This window comes from Serinus canaria, chromosome 1A (assembly GCF_022539315.1).
Source record: "Serinus canaria isolate serCan28SL12 chromosome 1A, serCan2020, whole genome shotgun sequence".
Classification (NCBI taxonomy): domain Eukaryota; kingdom Metazoa; phylum Chordata; class Aves; order Passeriformes; family Fringillidae; genus Serinus; species Serinus canaria.
The window spans coordinates 3,951,788-3,970,129 of NC_066314.1; the positions used below are offsets into that span (position 1 = coordinate 3,951,788).

At 46.7% G+C, this 18,342-nt stretch overlaps 1 protein-coding gene across 1 annotated transcript in view; it reads left to right on the forward strand.

Annotated features, from left to right (window-relative positions):
* The first annotated feature begins 4,331 nt into the window (after window positions 1–4,331).
* The window catches only part of LOC103813583 (store-operated calcium entry regulator STIMATE-like), a 32,169-nt gene continuing 18,158 nt past the window's right edge, over window positions 4,332–18,342 (forward strand). The window contains exons 1-3 of the mRNA XM_009086913.4: window positions 4,332–4,560; window positions 17,683–17,731; window positions 17,956–18,051. Of these exons, the coding sequence (XP_009085161.3) occupies window positions 4,446–4,560; window positions 17,683–17,731; window positions 17,956–18,051 (260 nt within the window). The 5' untranslated portion in view covers window positions 4,332–4,445. The remainder of the gene's footprint in view (window positions 4,561–17,682; window positions 17,732–17,955; window positions 18,052–18,342) is intronic.

Below are 18,342 nucleotides of genomic sequence, written 5' to 3' on the forward strand. Positions count from 1 at the left end.
CTCCTGATGCTCTCTCCAGCCACTTTCTGCCTCCTTCCTTCCCTCCCACGCCCTGCCTTCCCTTCTGTTGACTCTGGAACCACCCCTTTGGTTTAAGGAAATAATTCCTAATTTCCACCCTAAGCTCATGAAGGCTTGCAGACTCTTCTAGTTGGATATTCAGCTTCAGATGCCCCCCTGGAGCCATCACACTGCTCCTGATGCTGCAGCAAACAGATTTTGGAGCAGCTGGTGGGGGTTTGTCCAGAGGTGATGCTCCTGCAGAACTCATGGGTTTTCACTGGGGCAGCAACACAAACCTTCTCCAAGCCGAGATACAGCCAGTCATCCTCTCAGAGCAGAAATAAATCTCCCTTGACATGATTTATTCTAGTCAAATCCACATTGGTTGGTTTTTATTACATTATTTTCTGCTAGGTGCTTATACATTGATTATTTGGTAATTTGTACCAGTGTCCTCCTGGATACTGGAATAAAGCTGGTGGGTCCCAGGTTCCTCATTCCCCTCCTCACAGCATTTCCCCTTCTCCTGTGATAACACCTGAGGAGCCAAACTTTATCCTGCCCACTTCTCAGCTACTTTTGCTTTGTTTGTTCAGGCCCTTGAATCCATCAGTCTTGATTCCTCTCATCTTTTAACCTGTTCTTGTCTTGTGCTATCACTGCTCACGTTGTTTTAAGTTAATTTCATTGCTAATCCTTTTTTGGAAGGATGGGAAAATTAAGGTGTATTCTGTGGTTTCCTTTATTTGGTTTTTCCATTCTGTCATAAAGTAGAATACTGTTCTTATAGAAAATTCACAGATTTCCTCCATCTTCATTTTTTCCCCTTGTACTTTCATAAATAGCCTGGGTTAGTTTTTACATTCCTTATCACTGGAGATCACGTTGGTGTTTCTGATTTTATCCTTTAACACATGGCCTAATATTTTAATTCATTTTTCTTTTTTTCTTTTAATTATTCATTTATTAAGTTCTACTTCTTGCATAAGTGCTGACTTGACTTGCTTTTTCTTTTGCTGGGTGTTTTTCAACTGTTAGAAGCATGGAATGGTTTGGGTTGGATGGGACCTTGAAGATTATCTCATTCCACCCCCTGCCATGGCAGGGACACCTCCCACTGTCCCAGGTGGCTCCAAGCCCCATCCAGCCTGGCCTTGGACACTTCCAGGGATCCAGGGGCAGCCACAGCTTCTCTGGGCACCCTGTGCCAGGGCCTCACCTCCCTCACAGGGAAGAATTTCTTTCCAATATCTTATCTAACCCTGTCCTCTGGCAGTGTGAAGCCATTCCCCCTTATCCTATCACTCCATGCCCTTGTCCAAAGTCCTTCTCCAGCTCTCTTGGAGCCCCTTTAGATAATGAAAGGGGCTCTAAAGTCTCCTCAGAGAGAGAAAAACCTCAGAGAAAAAAAAGAAAAAAAGGCAATAAGAGGCAGGGAGCCAAGTGGTGAGGCATCTTAATTGCCAAAATCCTTGGGTTAGAATTCAATAACCAAACTCCTGGACTCCACTTGGGATATAGACAAAACTTCAAAACTTCTTGCATGGGCTCAGAAAACACAAATATTTTGAAGTGCAAATGGTGCTTTTGATAAAGCAAAGCTGTGTTTTCACGGAGGAGTGTGGAGCACCAAGAGGCACTGAGGGATATCTGCCCCTTCCTGCAGGGAGGGGAAATCAAGGCTTCCTGCTCATTGCCCTCCTGGTGCCCCAGTGCTTTCACACATGGGAGGCACCCTGCTCTCTTGTAAAACCATCAGCACCTGGAAATAAGGCCTGGGATAACTCTGATAAAGCAGCTGGGAGGAATCACCATTAATTGGGCTTGAAGAAAGGGGAGGAGGCAGCACTGGCTCTGAGGGAGCTTTTGAAAAATTGTCCCCATGGGCAAGACCTGATCTATCACAGATAATTTGCAGGTTATTCACAGAAATTTAGATTTTGTTAAAGAAATACTCATCTTGGTTAAATGTCTTTTTTTTCCTCTCCTTTGTTTTCTGTTCTGTACCTGGGCAAATAGAGTCCAAGGCACCTCCCAGGGGAGAAATTACCATCCAGCAATTCTTTACAGCAGCAGCCTAGGAAATCTGAGAAAATGCAAAAAAAAGTTAGAGCTTGAAGAAATCTCTGTTAAAGTCTTTACTTGCTTAATAGATGCTTCCCCATACCATGTGTTCAACTGGCTTATATAAAAGTATCAACTTTAATATTTGATTTAGAATTTAATATAAGGGCAACTGACTGCAAAACACAATCAGATTTACCAGCTCAGGGGAATGAACCTTTTTATGAAACTAACAATTGCACATACAAAATCAGCTGAAAATGAGTTAGTGAGATGAAACTTCCACCTTCCTGGCTGAAGTTGTGATTAAACCCTGATTAAAGTCAGTGAGCTAAGTGAACAGCAATCAACCCAAGATTCAATTCACCCTTGGAAAAATAAAAAATAAAAAAAAATAGGGACTATTTTTGTTATTTCAGTGATGTGCTGAGTAGAGGAGGGACAAGGCTCCAGCCTAAGCTGCCTGGCACTAACGACCTCCCCAGAACAGGGGATTCCCAAGCCCAGGAACAACACAATTCCCTCCTGGTGTTGTAAACTGGACCTATTTGGGAAGCAGGCCAGCTCCCATGATTTTCTTTTCTCATAACATTTACTGCTGTTTCTAAGGCCATCCCTCAGAGTCATATGACAGGATTTGCAGCAGCTCTGGTTTTGTAAGTAAACACAAGCTCCTACCCTGCAAAATCAGGGAGGGAAATTTCACCATGTGACCCCAGTGCTCCCAGAAGATGGCCTCAAGTGTATTGAAAAGAGAGAGAAAATGAAACCAGCCCTGTGGGGAGGAGGCTGTAGAGGGGGGGTGACAGCAGTGTTACACAGGGGAGCAAAAACTGAGATTTGAGGCAGCAGTTTGAGAATACAACCCCATCAGCAGGCCCAAAATCCCACCAGGACTACCCCCAGCACTCTAAACCCTGCTGGGATCCTCTCCAGCCTGGTACCCCAAACCCTGCTGTGACCTCCCAAACCCAGCACCCCCATCCCTGCTGGAACCCCTCAACCTGGCACCCCAATCTTGACCATTATCCCTACCAACTCTCCCCAGTCAAGCATCCCAAACTTTGTGAGGACCTCTCCAGCCAGGGCAACCCAAACCCTGCTGGGACCTCCACATCCTGGCACCTGAAACACTTCTGGGACTCCCTTAGTCCAGCATCTCAAATCCCAACAGGACCCCTAACCACCCTCCCTGGCCCAGGACTCCCCCAACCCAGCTCTCCAAAGCTCAGCACAATTTACCCAATCCAGCACCCCCGTTCCCTCCAGGACCTCACAACCTCATTCCCATCATCTCTGTCCACCTCTATCTCTGTCCTCATCCATGCCCATAACTCCTGTCCCCATCACTGTCTCTGCCTGCATCTCCATCCTGATTTCCCTCTTCATCTCCTTCCCTATCCTAATCCTCATTCCATCTCCAACCTCACCTACATCCACATTGTCATCTCCATCTCTGTCCCTGTCCTCATCTCCACCCATTTCCATCTTCATCCCCATCGCATCCAACTTACCACCCCTTCCACATCCACCCCTCCATCTTAATTTCCATCCTCATCTCCATGCCTCCCTCTGTCTGCCTGCTCCCATTGCATCCCCATCTCCATCTCTGTTCCCATCCTTATTCCCTTCCCTATCAGCACACTCCTCCCCATCTCCATTCCCATTTCCATCCCTGTCCCCATCTCCATACACATTCCCATGGCTGCCTCTGTCTCAATGTCTATGTACTCTGAATCCCCATCTCCAACCCCTTCCACCTCCTCATCTCTTTGTCCCCATCTTTGTCCCTGTTCCCATCCCCAACTCAACTCCATTTCTATTCTCATCCCCATTCCCGTCTCCATCTCTGTCTGTCTCCATCTCATCTCCAACTTTTTCCATATCCCAATCTGTCTCCATCCTCGTCCCCTTCCCCATTCCTGTCCTGATCCTCATCCCTGTCCCCAACTCAGCTCCATTTCTATTCCCATCCCCATCTTCATCCCCATCCCTCTGCCTCTCTGTCCTCTTTGTATCCTGATCTCCAACTTCTTCCACATCCCTATCCTGATCCTCATCCCCGTCCCTAACTCCACTCCCATCCCTGCCTCCATCTTCATCCCTATGTCTCTGTCTCTCTGTCCCCTTTGTATACTCATCTCCAACTTCTTCCACATGCCCATCCCCGTCCCTTTTCCCTGTTCCTCTCCCCTCCTCCGTCCCTCCCCTCCCGCCCCGCCCCGGGCGCTGCTGCCGGCGGGGCGGGCCGGGGGGCGGGGGCGGCGGCTCGGGGCCGCCTTTGTGCGGGGTCGGGGCTGTCCCATCCCCGTTCCCATCCCCGTTCCCGCTTCGTTCCTCTCTATCCCGCACCTCTCCGCACTTTCCCGTCCCACGGCATGTCCATGGCCGCCCCCCGGCCGGCGCACGGCTGCGGCAGCGGAGCGCTGCTGGGGCGCTTCGGGGTGCTGCTGCAGGCGCTGCTGGCTCTCTGCGCCTTCAGCACCCTCATGCGTGAGTACTGCGCACCTCGGGGCAAACCCTGCCCCCGGGGGGACCTCGGTAGGGTGGGGTGGGTGCCCGTTCTCTTCAAAAGCACCGAGTTTTGGCTGAGCCGCCGTTGGGTTCGGGAGGAAGGGACGCGCTGGGGATGTTCCCGAGCAGCAGCGCCAGATGCTCCTTCTTCCAAACTCCCTAATCTGATGGTAATGAAGCTCCGCGGAAGGCGAGGCTGTAATCTCTTAAAATTGGCCGCGCTTGTGTGAGCCATTGCTCAGTCACTTAGAAAATTTTAATGAGGGGTAAAAAAAGCTTTTGGTGTGACCCCGCGAGTTGCCGGGGAGGAGCTGATAATAACGGGGCGGGTGTCCGACACGGCGCTGCGCGCTGAGGGTGATTTAATCGCGCTGTGATATTGTTTTGTTGAATTTTCGCTCAAGTTTTAGGGCTTGAGCGGCTGGGGAAGGAGGTTACAGAGAGAACGTGTTTTTCTGGTTACTGGGAAGGGGTGGTAGTAGGAGAAATCAGCTGAGGAGTGAGAAATATCACCCGGGGTGTGATTTCCAGAGCCGGAGAGAACGGCCTCAAGTTACGCTGTAGAAAGTTCAGAGTGGATATTTGGGAAAGCTTCTTCTCCGGAAGGGGAAGGCATTGGAACAGGCTGCCCGGGGCAGTGCTGGAGCCTCGTCCCGGGAGGGATTTAAAATACGTGTGGATGTGGCACTTGGGGACGTGGTTTAGTGGGCTCTTGGCAGTGCTGGGTTAATGATTGCACTTGATGGTATTAGGATTCTTTTCCAACCTCAGTGATTCTGCGATCCTGTGAAAAGGTGCGGGACGCTCAGGCTGAAAGAGCCGTGAAAATTTACTGTTGTTCTGTGCCGCAGCTGTGTTTTGCTCAGAGCAATGTGTGTGTTGCCGCTCTTCAGGGTTAAGTGGTTTAGCACAACTTGAATCAACATGCCAGAACTCGATCTGTTTTCCTTGTTTAAAAGCCTGTGGTGACAGTGAACCGAAATCTCCAAGTTTTCTGGCTAAGTAGCTGCAGATTTTGAGGTTCTCTTGCCCCCTCTGCCTTTTGGAAACCACTTTCAAAGGCTCCAGCGCTGCGGTTAACGCCAAGCTGCCTGAGAAAATTGCAACAAGTTCTTCCAGGGATAGCTGATACCTTCTTCCAGCTGGGGCAGCCCAGTTGCAACATGCCGCTGCTTGTGTTTCACCAAATATTTTCAGTAAGAATAGTGGTAATTTCTTTTTCTGTTCCGGTTCCCCCTAGTGATGTGTGCATGTGGGTTAATTTTCCCATAAACGCTATGGGGTGTCCCATAAAATCGAGGACTTGAGTAAATCATGTTGGAATACCTCTGTGCATGAGGCTGCATGATCCCTGCCTGAAAATCAGCAGCTCTGGGCTAGCTCCTGGTGCAAGGGCTAATATTCCTGTGAACATTAACAACCTCTTATTTAATGAAGAGAAACTGAAAGCTGATCCTGTGTGGTTTTGTTGTGACTCAGCTGAGGAGGAACTGCTGCCTGGGACCCCGAGGGCAGATGTGTTTACAGCCCTGGGATCCCAACCACAGCACCTCCTCTGGCTGCAGCTGGGCTGGGGGTCCCTAGCCCACCCCAGCTGGTCCTTACCTGTGCCCCAGTCACACACTTCCAGCTGGAGGCCTCCTTGGATCTGCTGGAGGGGCTGTTTGTGTGCTGACCCTTAGCCCATGGTGGTTGTGGGCTCACCAGCAGTTTTGGGCGGCAGCTTGCAGCTTTTGGGTTGTTTCTGTGGCACATCCAGCTGGCAGCCTTCTGGGAAGGAGAAGGCTCCAGTGCCTGGGAGGTGTGGAAGCCTCTGGAGCTGAGACAAAAAACTTCCTGGGAATTTTGGTTGCATCTTCATTTCACCCAGCCAGGCAGTCCCAGCTGGGTGACCACATCATGTAGGATTTAGGATCTTGCTGTTGTTGGAGTCAGCCCTTTCCTTCAGTACTGTGATGTTCTTAGTGTGTGTTTCTGTTGGTTTTATCACTGTGATTTCTTCTTTGCCAGGATGTTGCAGGCCATGGGTTAATAAGTGGAAACAAGGTGTGGCTGCCCCTGGATCCCTGGAAGTGTCCAAGGCCAGGCTGGATGGGGCTTGGAGCAACGTGAGATAGAGGAAGGTGTCCCTGCCATGGCGGGCCGTGGGCGATAATCTTCAAGGTCCCTTCTGACCCAAAACCATGTTACAGGATTCCTGTCCAAACCCAAACCAATGCCTTTTCTATTTCTTCTACTTTAAAGTACCAGCTCAGCTATAGGAACATCTGGATTTGGATAGATAAAATTTTCAAATTGTGCAGATACTGTTCAGAGCTCTTGAAAACATGCAGAGGAGCTCAGGCTAACAATAATGTGGAAATCTGCAAAGTTTTGCAGGTGTGTGTGCATGGATGTGCTCAGAGTATCCCTCCAGAATGTAAATCCCAACCATGGCCATTGCAGGGAGGATAAATTTGTTTTTATCAGAGCAATTTGCATCATTGAATCTGTGTTTCTTGGGGCTGTGGAAAGATTCTCTCCTGCCAGCCTCGTAGGGAAATCTAATGGAGGAGGAAATCTAATGGAGGAAGAAATCAGTCTTGAATGATTGAGTGGGGTGGTTGCTCCCCATTGCTGTGGATTCTGTGAAATGGATCCTTTGAGTGGTAAAAACAGGACCCAGAAGTAAATGATGCCCAGCCTTGGCAGGGAGTCAGGACAGCTGTTTAGTGGGGTTTTATTATTCTGTCAACTCCCATGAGCAATGGTGCTAACAGTTCATTTCAGCCTACAAACACTCTCTTGCTTTTCCAGCAAGGTGTTTATGGCTGTAGCCAAGCCTAATCCCAGTATGACCAGAGCTTGCTCAGGTTGCAGCTTTGCCCCATTTAGCAGTCAAATGGCAAAGAGGTGTTACCCTGTCCACCTGCCTGGGGTGGCAGTGGAGGCTCTTTGGCTGTAAGGACAGTCCTAGAACTGAACACAAACACTTGCAAGCAGAGGCAGAGGAGCCCAGCAGCTGTGAGTGTGTGGCAATCTGGATTCCTGTGCAAGAACCTCCCCTGGGGAGGTCATGGCCCTGAGGAGTGGGGGTAATTGTGCAATCCCATCTGAAGCAGTTTGCAGTGCTTTTCCTTGAGCATCCCTCAGATGGGTGGAGAAAGCTCGTTGCAGTTATCTCATCTGCAAGGGCTGGGTGTGCTTTTGAGGGCTGAGCCCCTGCAGTTGCTGCAATTCATTGAAACTTTTTTTTTTTTTTTTTTTTTTTTTTTTTTTAATTGAGGAAGGGGTTCTAGACTGGCAAAAGTTGTCCAGGGCACAGCAAAACTCTTTGAAATGAGGGAAGATCTTTTGTACAAATTACATCCATAGCCTTCTTTGTGAACCAGCTAGAGTGGAGGAGAGACAGATTTGGGGAGCTGAAGAATTTTTGTCTCCGTTGTGAATGGAAAAACTTTTCCCTGGAGCTGGTATACTCATTTTCTACTCTACCACAAACAGCATTGAGGAAATGCACGGACCTTTGTTTTTCTTCCAGCTTTTTCTGAAACTGTCTTGGCAGCCCCCTGAGCTGCTGAGTGAGGTGTAGTAGCACTTGTGATGTTGGTGTAGTATATGATAGAGATAATTCATGCTTTGTAACTGTATAAAAATTATAAGATCCAGCCATGCCTCTGACCCCCATGGCCAGAAGCAGGGCCTTCTTTCTATTCAAAAGATTTCCCAGACTCGCCCAGATAAAATCATGACTATTAACGAATGATTGTTTCCCAGGAATGTCCAGAACATTCACAGAAAGGCACCTGGAAGAGATTACATCGAGGACCTGGTGATGTCCTTGCTACGAAAGACCATTTCAAGGAGCCCAGACAGCCATCCAAACCTATGGACTGACTTTTGTACGGCTCTGAATCTGTATAGTCCCCATTATACATATGAAGGGACATACAGAAATCTGAGGTCATTTCTGCTCCAGGCAGAATAAACTGTATATAAGCTGGCTACCTGGAGCAGTTGGGGTGACACTCTGGGGAGATGCTGACACTACATCAGTCTGTCCCAAGTTCACCCAGTGTCAAAGTCTGGGGTTGGCACTGTCTTGGCTGTGGTGGTTTTATAATATTCTATTTGGTTGTCCATCTAATAAATTTATAAAAATTTTTATAAATTTGGCTGCCAATTTGATCATTTACAACATTGGTATGAAAATAGATGTTGCTCTTGGAAAACACTCCTACTGCCAGGCAAGGAGAGCTGGACTGGACTGAGCTCCCACAACCCCGCGGGAAATCTGGTTTTCAGCTTTACTTTTGAAAATGTCTTGATCCTGCCTTGTGTGACAGCAGTGTCCCTCTCTCCTCTTGTGTGTCACTGCTGGACATGCTCTTCCAGCACATCTTGCCTTGAGCCTAGCCTTAAGAAGGCTCAGTTTGCAGTAGGGACCCTGGTGCTGACTCCCAGGCAGGACTTGGAGCTGGAGATGCTCTTCTATCTCCTGGGATGGTGTTTTAGACACCAATCCAAATAGCTTGTCTTGAGGCAGAGCCACAGAATTGGAATTTACCAGACTTCTGTAAAAGAAATAGTGTCTCTGTGGTAGAAAACAGCTGTTAAAGAACATCAGAAGTATCCCCTTGATCTGTGGCCTGTGTTTTCTTGATCCCTGTGGATTTTCCAGCTGAGCTTTCGATGTTGATTTTCTCCTGCATGGTGCAATGGGAGAGAGCATCCTTGTGTTCAGAAGTGTCTGAACTTTGAGAGGAACTCATGAAATCTGTTGCACTCATCTCCACTAGATTAATCAAACTTATCATTTTTTTGTGTCTTTTTACTGGGCCCTGTAGTGATAGGAAAAGGGACATTGGTTTTAAACTGAAAGAGGATAGATATAGACTAAGTACAATAGGAATTTTTTTTACAATGAGAGCACTGAAACAGGTTGCCCAGCAGGATGATGGATGCCCTGTCCCTGGAAACATTCAGGGTCAGGTTGGATGGGTCTCTGACCAGCCTGGTCTAGTGGAAGGTGTCCCTGTCCATTGGGTTGGAAGGAGATGACCATGGAAGGACCCTTCCAACCCAAACCATGCTGTGATTCTGCCCCAGTGCTAAGTTCAGGGTGGTTGCTGCACATCGTTTGAAGTGCAGTGCTGTCTCTGTGCTTCAAAAGATTCCCGAGTGCTTTCTGGTTTGTGTTTTGACTTTACACTGAAAATTCCTCATAAGGGTGGGTCAAAGTGTGAATCCATGTCAAGAAAAAGAAGAAATAAATGCTAGAGCACTTGATCTGTCCAGTCTTCCATTCTGTTCTGAAATACATCTGCCCAAGACACAAAACCACTGCAGGTTTCCCATGCCCAAAGCAGGCTCTGCTGCCTTTGCTCGCTGTCACACAAGTGCATAACTCTGTGTGATTTTAATTGTTCGCTCACAAGAGCATGCAAATCCCAACTTCACCCCTGTAAATGCTTTTCCCTCCAGAGAAAAACAAAGCCACAGAGGTTAACTGTGTCTGGCAGTGTGCAGCCTGGGTCCTTGCTGATTTACATGTAGGTTTGTGGGTTAAGCAACGAGCTGCACATGGCAGGACTCTCAGCACGTTTCTCTTCTGCTTCAGTACATCTGAAAACTGGATGAGCTGGAGAACATGTGTTGCACTTTGTGGGCTGGAAGGTCTGTGCAGCACTCAGTGTGCTTCATTAAGCTGCACACAGCTTTCCACAAAGCTTTAGAATTGCAGCTGTTGGCTGCTCTGACCTTTCCTTGGCCGTCGCCCCTCGAGCGGCCGAGCTGAGCGGGGACTGGGAATGATTTATTAAAGAAAAAAGGATATTGATCTAGTACCAATATCCAACTGTGATGGACAAAAGCTCTCTAACAGTTTAGAGTTAGAAAGTGTGTGTTTATTGCGACAGGTGATCACAGAGTCCTTTTATCTATACAACTACTGAATACCCAAAATACAAATTCATATTTATAACTTTGGTACATCCCATTCCCCTCTCTGTGTGGTAATTAGTTCAAAAGCTATTAAGCATTTGTTCCTTAAAATGGGTGGGTGGTCCCTTTCATGGGGAGGGCTCCCAAAATGAGGAAGTAAATGAAGTCTTCCTCATTCTGATCTTTCTACCTGTTCAATGCAAATATGACAAATGAACCCTTGGTAGGACTCCTACTCCCCGTCTTCAATTGGTTTCAGGACAGAGGAGGCCCACAATTGTCTTATGTCCCTAAAAGCTATTTATCAGTTTCTGTATTCTTCATTATAAACCCAGCTAACCAAACACTGCATTGACAAGCAATCAGCTATTAGTCAACTACTAACTCTTAACTTCATCAAGGCCTACCCATTTATTTTAATTGACTCCAATAAAGCTTATCTCTAACTAAAATCATAGCTCCTCTAAAATCTCTAAATTCATTAAAGTTTGTCTCTCAGGAATCTCCTGGTTTCTGAGAGAGCAAAGGCATTGGGGAAGATGAGAAATGAGCTGGCAGAGTAGAGCTCCATGAGAAGTTACCTGTGCTCCACAGGCAGCTGAGCACCTTGCACCTGGCTGAGTTGGTTCTGCCATGTGTGGTGAGCAGTTGATGTTATGGGTGACTTAACAAGACCAAAATCTGTACAGGGAAATGAGTATTTTGTAATTATGAGGTGGAGCATGCAAAGCTTTAAGGAACCTCTTAAATTTACAGCTTGTTTTTTTTAAACAGCATTTGTAAGAAAACTGAATGGCAGAGAGACTTTAATGATAAAAGTTGGGTTGGCATAAAATGCTGCTTTTAATGCTAAAAGGGAGTAGAAAGTAGATGATGGTTAAGGTCCCTTCCAACCCAAACCATCTGTGATTCTATGATAATTCCTTGTGCATCACTTCATTCTTCAGCTGGTGTTCCCTTAGTGATCTTGGATTTTATTGCCTTTTTACCTTATTGCCTACTTTTATCTTTCCCTGTCTAAATTCCATTTTCCAAGGGACAGGCTTGCAGTGCTTTATATGGGGAGTCACAACTGCCTCCCCAGGATGCTCTGCATTGAGTTGGAGCCCAGCCTCAGTCCAGGTGTCCTGTAGGACCTACTGTGCCACCAAATAGTATGTTCTGTTCTCAATGTGCAAAGCACAGCTGATGGCTGTTATCTCACAGCTTTGCTTGGTGACCACCTGGCACTTGGCTAAAATAACAGCTTCAAAAATCTGTGTGAAAAATAAGACACAAAGGGTAGAGCTTAAGGCTGAGAGCCATGCCAGGGTCCTCAGTGGCCTTGATTGGGGCAGTTGGAGTCTCCAGAAGGATGAGTGTTCCAGCTGAGGCTCCTGAACAGCCTGCTCTGGTGGAAGGTGTGGAGGGAGTGGCAGGGAGTTGGAGCAAGATGTCTTTCAAGACCCTTCCCATCAAACCATTCAGTGATTCCATGAAGACAATCTCAATTTCTGTTCCTTCCTCTGCCCCTTTTGCTGGAGGTGCTTTCATCCTCCTAATGCTGGTTCAAGGCTCCCTGGCAGGGAATGACAGAACACACCTAGTGCAGACCTGAGGGTGGAAGTCAGCAGCAGTCTGTGCCATCAAACCCCTGACAGCTGTTTTGAGGAGGAAAATCAGGACTTTGGCTGCTCCCTGAACTGATGGGGGATATAATTTCACACTTTTCTGGCTGCTCTCTGCAAACAGTGGCTGCTGCTGCTTCCTCCCATTGTGTCTGGGGTCGAGCTGTCTGAGTGGTGCATGCTCAGGCTAAGAATAGTGCAGACCCCAGGGTTTTGGCTCTGTATCCTGAATGTTGGCTTCTTTCCTGCCTGGGGCTTGGAAAGAGCCTGGGAAAGGGTGTGTCCTGCAAAATAGGTTGAGATGTGTTATTGGAGACTGTACTGCTGAAAATAACACAGAGGTTGGGCAGGGGAAGAGCTGCTGTTTCCTCCCTGGTACAGTAGCTCTGAGTCCTCTTTGGCACAGGCCAGAAATCAAGTCCTGACCCTCCTGCTAGTGGGATGTGGACCTGGAGATGGGGTTTATGGCAGTCCATTTAGTCCCCTCCTAAAAGCAGGTATCACCAGTTTGGGGCATCTCAGACTTTATTTTTGATGAACCTTTCCCAGTTTAGGTGTATTAATGCATCTATAAGTGCTTTTATATCAGGTTCATTTTTCAGTATCCATCCCCCAGGCCTGCTGCTGAGCCCAGGCTGTAAATCAAATCCCAGCAGTTCTGTCTGTTGTGTCAACACCTCCCTCCCAAACCTCAGCTTCAGACTCCTGGGGTTGGTTGCAGTAAGATTTGTCCGGGAGGTGGTCTGGCTCCCAGCCAGGCATGTCTAACCATATCCCAGGGAGATAAGTTCCCCCTATAATTTTGTAGAAACCTGTGGAAACCCAGGGAATATTTCTCTGTCTGCCCTGGGGTGCCCTGACCCCCAGGGGAGCACTGACTTTGACCCTCATCCATGGAGAAAGTGTCCCAGACTTCAAGATGGACTGGAATCCACAAAAGTGTGAAATAGATTATAGAGAGCAGTGCAGGTGTGTCACTGGGTGAGAAATTGAGGGTTTGGGATTTTTAGTGTGTTGTGGATGAAAGCAAGATGGAGGGCACAGTCCTGGGTTTCTTCTTCATGCTTCTTCTTCCTCCTTCTCCATGGGTTTGGGTGGCATTTTGTAATTGGGCAGAAAAGTCCCCATTGCAGCTCTGTGGGATCAGTTATTGGGTCAAAAGGGAAAATAATCCAGGTGTCAGCTCTTAACTGGATAGTTCAGTTTTAAAAGACCTTGGAACAAGAGATTGTTGGGCATTTTGTGCCTTGTAATGAAAAGCTGCTGAACTCCCAGTAGTGAGACTGTTTTACTGATAAGAAATAATAAACACCTGAGTCTGAACATGAACTTCCATCTCCAGTGCTTCCAATCCAGACCCAGAAAAACCAATAGCTGGTACCCCCACACACAGAAATCTGACTTGGTAGTCTGTTTTGCTGATCAGCAGCTGGTTGATGCTGCAGCTAATTCTGGTTGAATTAAGGGGTTTATACCTGTGCTGATGCACAAATCTGCAGCAGATCTGCCTGAATGCAGTGTGGGGTCAATGGGGGATGCAGGGAGGATGTTCCAGCATGGGTGAGGAGCAGCACAAGGGAGTAGGGCTGCTGCTGCTACTGTCCTTGTCCTAATCAATTATTAGAATCAGAGAATTTGTTTAAAAGCAGAAGTAGGCTATGGGACCCTGACTGTGACAAGCTCTGGTAACTTCACAGCACTTGTCTTTTGTAGGACAGCAAAGCTGTCTGTTCCCTTTCAAGAGAACATAATGAATATTAACCTCTATATTACACTGGGAAAAGAGTGAGGACAGCTGTCATTGTGCTTTTATCTTTTAGCTTCCTGACTATTTCCAGATCTATATTGACAGACTCCAGCAATTTTTTTTTTCTTTTAACTTTTCACAGGTTCTCATTCAGCTTCCACCCAGCCTGGTGGTTCTGAGGGGATTTCAAGCATGTATGATCTTTATTGTCCTTGGCTGAAGAGGAAGGGCTGGGAAGTGTTTTGTTTCCTGCCCTCTCTCTGCTGTGGTCAGGGGATCTCTCAGCTTGTCACTCATCTTCCTTCCCTTTTGGTTCAGCCTCACAGCTTTTTGTCTGGAGCCAAGCAGGAGCAGAGTGGGAGCAGGTGAGGGCAGAGCCTGCAGAAGGCAGGCACCATCCCAGTGGTGCTCAGCTCAGGAGAGACCTGGGTCCCCTCTCCTGGCTCCTACAGAGTCTCAGTCATAGAATGGTGAGCACAGCTTGGATCCAGTGGTGGATCCAGTGCCACCCCCTGCCATGGCAGGGACACCTTCCACTACCCCAGGTTGCTCCAAGCCCTGTCCAGCCTGGCCTTGGGCACTTCCAGGGATCCAGGAACAGCCACATCTCCTCTGGGCACCCTGTGCCAGGGCCTGCCCACCCTCAGAGGGAAGAATTTCCTCCCAAGATGTGCAGTAGCATTGCTTCCTTACACAAGGCAGCTTGCTTTGCACGTGGACACAGCTGAGAAGGGAAGCAGCATTAAAATATTCAGTACTGTGGTTGGGAAGACAAATTCCTGATGCCTTCTGATATAGAGCAGCTACATTTCAGTCTCATGTTCAAATTGAAGGGGGATTCTCTTCCATCTTGTGCAACCCTGTATGCAGTGAACTCCATTTTTAATTTCTTTCAGGTGTTTTTATGGAGTTTGATTTGGTCAAACTAGAGCTCAAATATCACTTTTTTTTTTGTCCTTGATGCATGCATAACTTCCCTTAAAGTAAATATTAAGGATGGACTGATCTGTCTGAGCCAGGGTAGCAAAAACCCACCTACAGCTGGTGGAAAACTGAGTGGACTGCAGTGACTGGAAACCCATTTTGAGAAGAACAGAGGAGATTTTAGCCTTTCTGCAGCTTGATCCAGCTGAGCCTGTGCCTGTGCATGCCATGGCTTGGCTCTCTGTAGCACTTGGAAGAGGGGAGGGAAGCTTTGCTGTCGCTGCTCAAGTCTCCAGAGCCCTGCTGTGCTCACTGAACACAAAGTGCTGCTTTATGGAGGGCTCCATCATCTCCTGGAGTCTTCAGAGATGTGGTGCTGCTCCTGTGGATTTAACATCCCCCCCTAACCCCGGGGCACAGCGACCAAACAACTCTGCTCCCTGTTTAAGCTCTGGTAATCTTGGCTGGATTTCTGGTTTAATTTGGAGACAGCCTGCTGCAGCTCTGCACAGTAAATGCCCTATTAAGCAGCTAATTATTTCTCTATAATACTAGCTTTTATCTTTAATACAACAGTTTTACTGTCTCTGATAATTACACAGTCTCAGATAACTCTCTTAAATCTAATGAGGCATGACAAGCTGTGTTCAACAAGGCACCACACCATTAACTTCTTACCTCTTACTTGTCATCTTATCACACTGAATTACTGTATTTCTAGCCTGAGTGGCTGTGGATACATAACATGTCACTTCTCATTAAGAAAATAATGAAAGTCACCCCTGGTGCTCCTGTGGTTGGGCTAGTGGTCAGCTGGCTGGCCTGGTGGCCTGAAGACCCCTCCAACAGCTTCTCTGCAGCATTGTGCTCTTTGCCCCCATCAGCTGAGGGTTGCTTTAAACACTTCTGGCCCCTTGGTTGGTCCATGGCTCTGATGCTTGTGGGTAAGTGGAATGAAAATTGGCTTTTGAAGGACATCAGTGATGATAGGTCTTGTCTGAGCTGATGGAAGTCATTGCTGCAGGAATGTCTCATGGTGGGATTCAGCTGGATGAGGGAAACTGGTGGTTTTTCTGGACTGGGGTAGGACAAGCTGCTGCAGCAGGGTCTGGTGTGGCTTGACTGGTGCCTTGTTACTCCTTAGTGGCAGTAATGGATCAGGTGGTAGCAGTGCTGCTTTTCTGTGGATTTGAGACTGGCACCAAATCCCTACAGGTGCCTGACTAAATCCTGGGATTAGGGGAGATCACAGGGCTGGAGAATGGTTTGGCTTGGAAGGGACCTTACAGACCATCTTGGACACTTCCAGGGGTGGGGCAGCCACAGCTTCTCTGGGCAACTTTTTCCAGTGCCTCCCCATCCTCACAGTAAAGAATTTCTCCCTAATCTCTCACCTAAACATCTCTTCTTTTAGCTGTAAAAAGTTCCTCATTGTCCTTTTACCCTTGTCTTTTCTCCTGTTGCCCTGTCACCTTGCCAGTAAAAGCAGTACAAAGCTGCACTTTTGAAACGTCAAAAGCATTGCACCTGTCAGGGAAGTCCCTGCATCCTCCCATGTTGGATCAGGAAGGCATTTCCCAGAGGAAGGAGCCCAGGCTGCCCTTTGGGGATATTGTATTTGTGGGGATCCTTGTGGCAGGAAGGAATGATGAATCTGACTCCATGATCTCAGAAGGCTAATTTATTATTTTATTATACTATATTATATTAAAGAATACTAAACTGAAGAAAACAGAAAGGATACAGACAGAAGGCTAAAAAGATAATAATGAAAACTCCTGACTCTTTCCAGAGTCCTGACACAGCTGGCTGTGATTGGTCATTAAGTCAACAATTCACATGAAACCAATCAAACAACCACCTGTTGGATAAACAATTTCCATCCACATTCCAAAGCAGCAAACACAGGAGAAGCAAATGAGATAATATTGTTTTCATTTTGCTCTGAGGCTTCTCAGCTTCCCAGGAGAAGAAATCCTGGTGAAGGGAATTTTCCAGAAAATATGACAGTGACACCTCTGGTTGCTTTGCTCCAGGCCAGAGAACAGAAAAATGGAATCATTGTGACTGGAAAAGCCATCCAGGATCATCAGGTGCAACCATTAACCCAGCACTGCCAAGCCCACCCCTAACCTGTGTCCCTAAACACATCACCTGTGTCTTCTGGACACTTCCAGGACAGTGATGCCACCACTGCCCTGGGGAGGTCCTTTGGCTTTGCTCACCTTTAAACTTGCAAATTCTGAGGGACCTGTGTCACTGTCATATTTTCTGAAAAATCCTCTTTGCCCAGGACTCTTCTCCTGGGAAGCTGAGAAGCCTCAGAGAAAGGAAAACAGTATTATCTCATTTGCTTCTCCTGTGTTTTGCTGCTTTGGAATGTGGCTGGAGATTGTTTATCCAACAGGTGATTGTTCGTGGGTTTAATGTGAATTGTTTTGACTTAATGACCAATCAGGGCCAAGCTGTGTCAGGACTCTGGAGAGAGAAATGAGATTCATTATTGTCTTTTAGCCTTCTGTAAGTATCCTTTCCCTTTTCTTTAATATAGATATAATATAATATGACATGTAATGTGACATGTAATGTAATGTGACATATAATATAATATAATATAATATAATATATATAATATAATATAATATAATATAATATATATAATATAATATAATATAATATATAATATATATAATATAATATAATATAATATAATATAATATAATATAATATATATGCCTTCTAAGAACATGGAGTCACATTCATTCTTTCCTGCCACAAAGAACCCCAGAAAATGCCACAGCCCTGCAGGATTTTTGGACTGCTTTTGCAGTGCAGGTAGGTGCAGGCTGCACACCTGGAGGGTTCATCTGGGTAATGGAACCTCTCTGATTCTCTTTGCAGTGAAACGATTTAAGGAGCCAAAGGCAGAGAGGCGTCCCTGGAGGATATGGTGAGATTTTTTTTTTCATTTGAAACTTGAAAAAACTGTGTTTGTAACATTTTTTTTCTCTTATACTAACAATCTTCTTGGCCCCCTGTGTATCCTATATGACATTTAATTGTTAAATTAAATGTGCTGCTGCCTCCCAAGGAAATCTCCATAAAGAGAGATGTGTTCCCTAGAAATCAAATTCCCTGCTTAACTCCTTTAGAAAATCTTGGTTTTTCCTTCAGGTTTTATGATACCTCCAAGCAAGCCATAGGTGCCCTCTTCATCCACTTTGCCAATGTTTTTCTGTCTGATCTCACTGAGGAGGACCCTTGTTCTCTGTAAGTACACAAGGCACTTGCCTTCATGCCCTACCTCTGTCAAAGGGAGAATTGTGTTGGGAAGGGTCATGAGCAGTGGGAATGGATCCATCTGAAGCACTGCATGGGGATAAACCCTGCTGAGCTTGTTTTTGTGGTCTCTGTTGTCTTCTTTGCTGGTCCTGTTTGGGGAATTTCTGAACCAAACTTCAGACTAAACGTAGAAGTGACGCCTTTACTTCAGACACTATGCAGATAAAAATTTAGTTTCAGCATTAACCTCATCTCATTTTGAGAAACTCCTTTAGACTT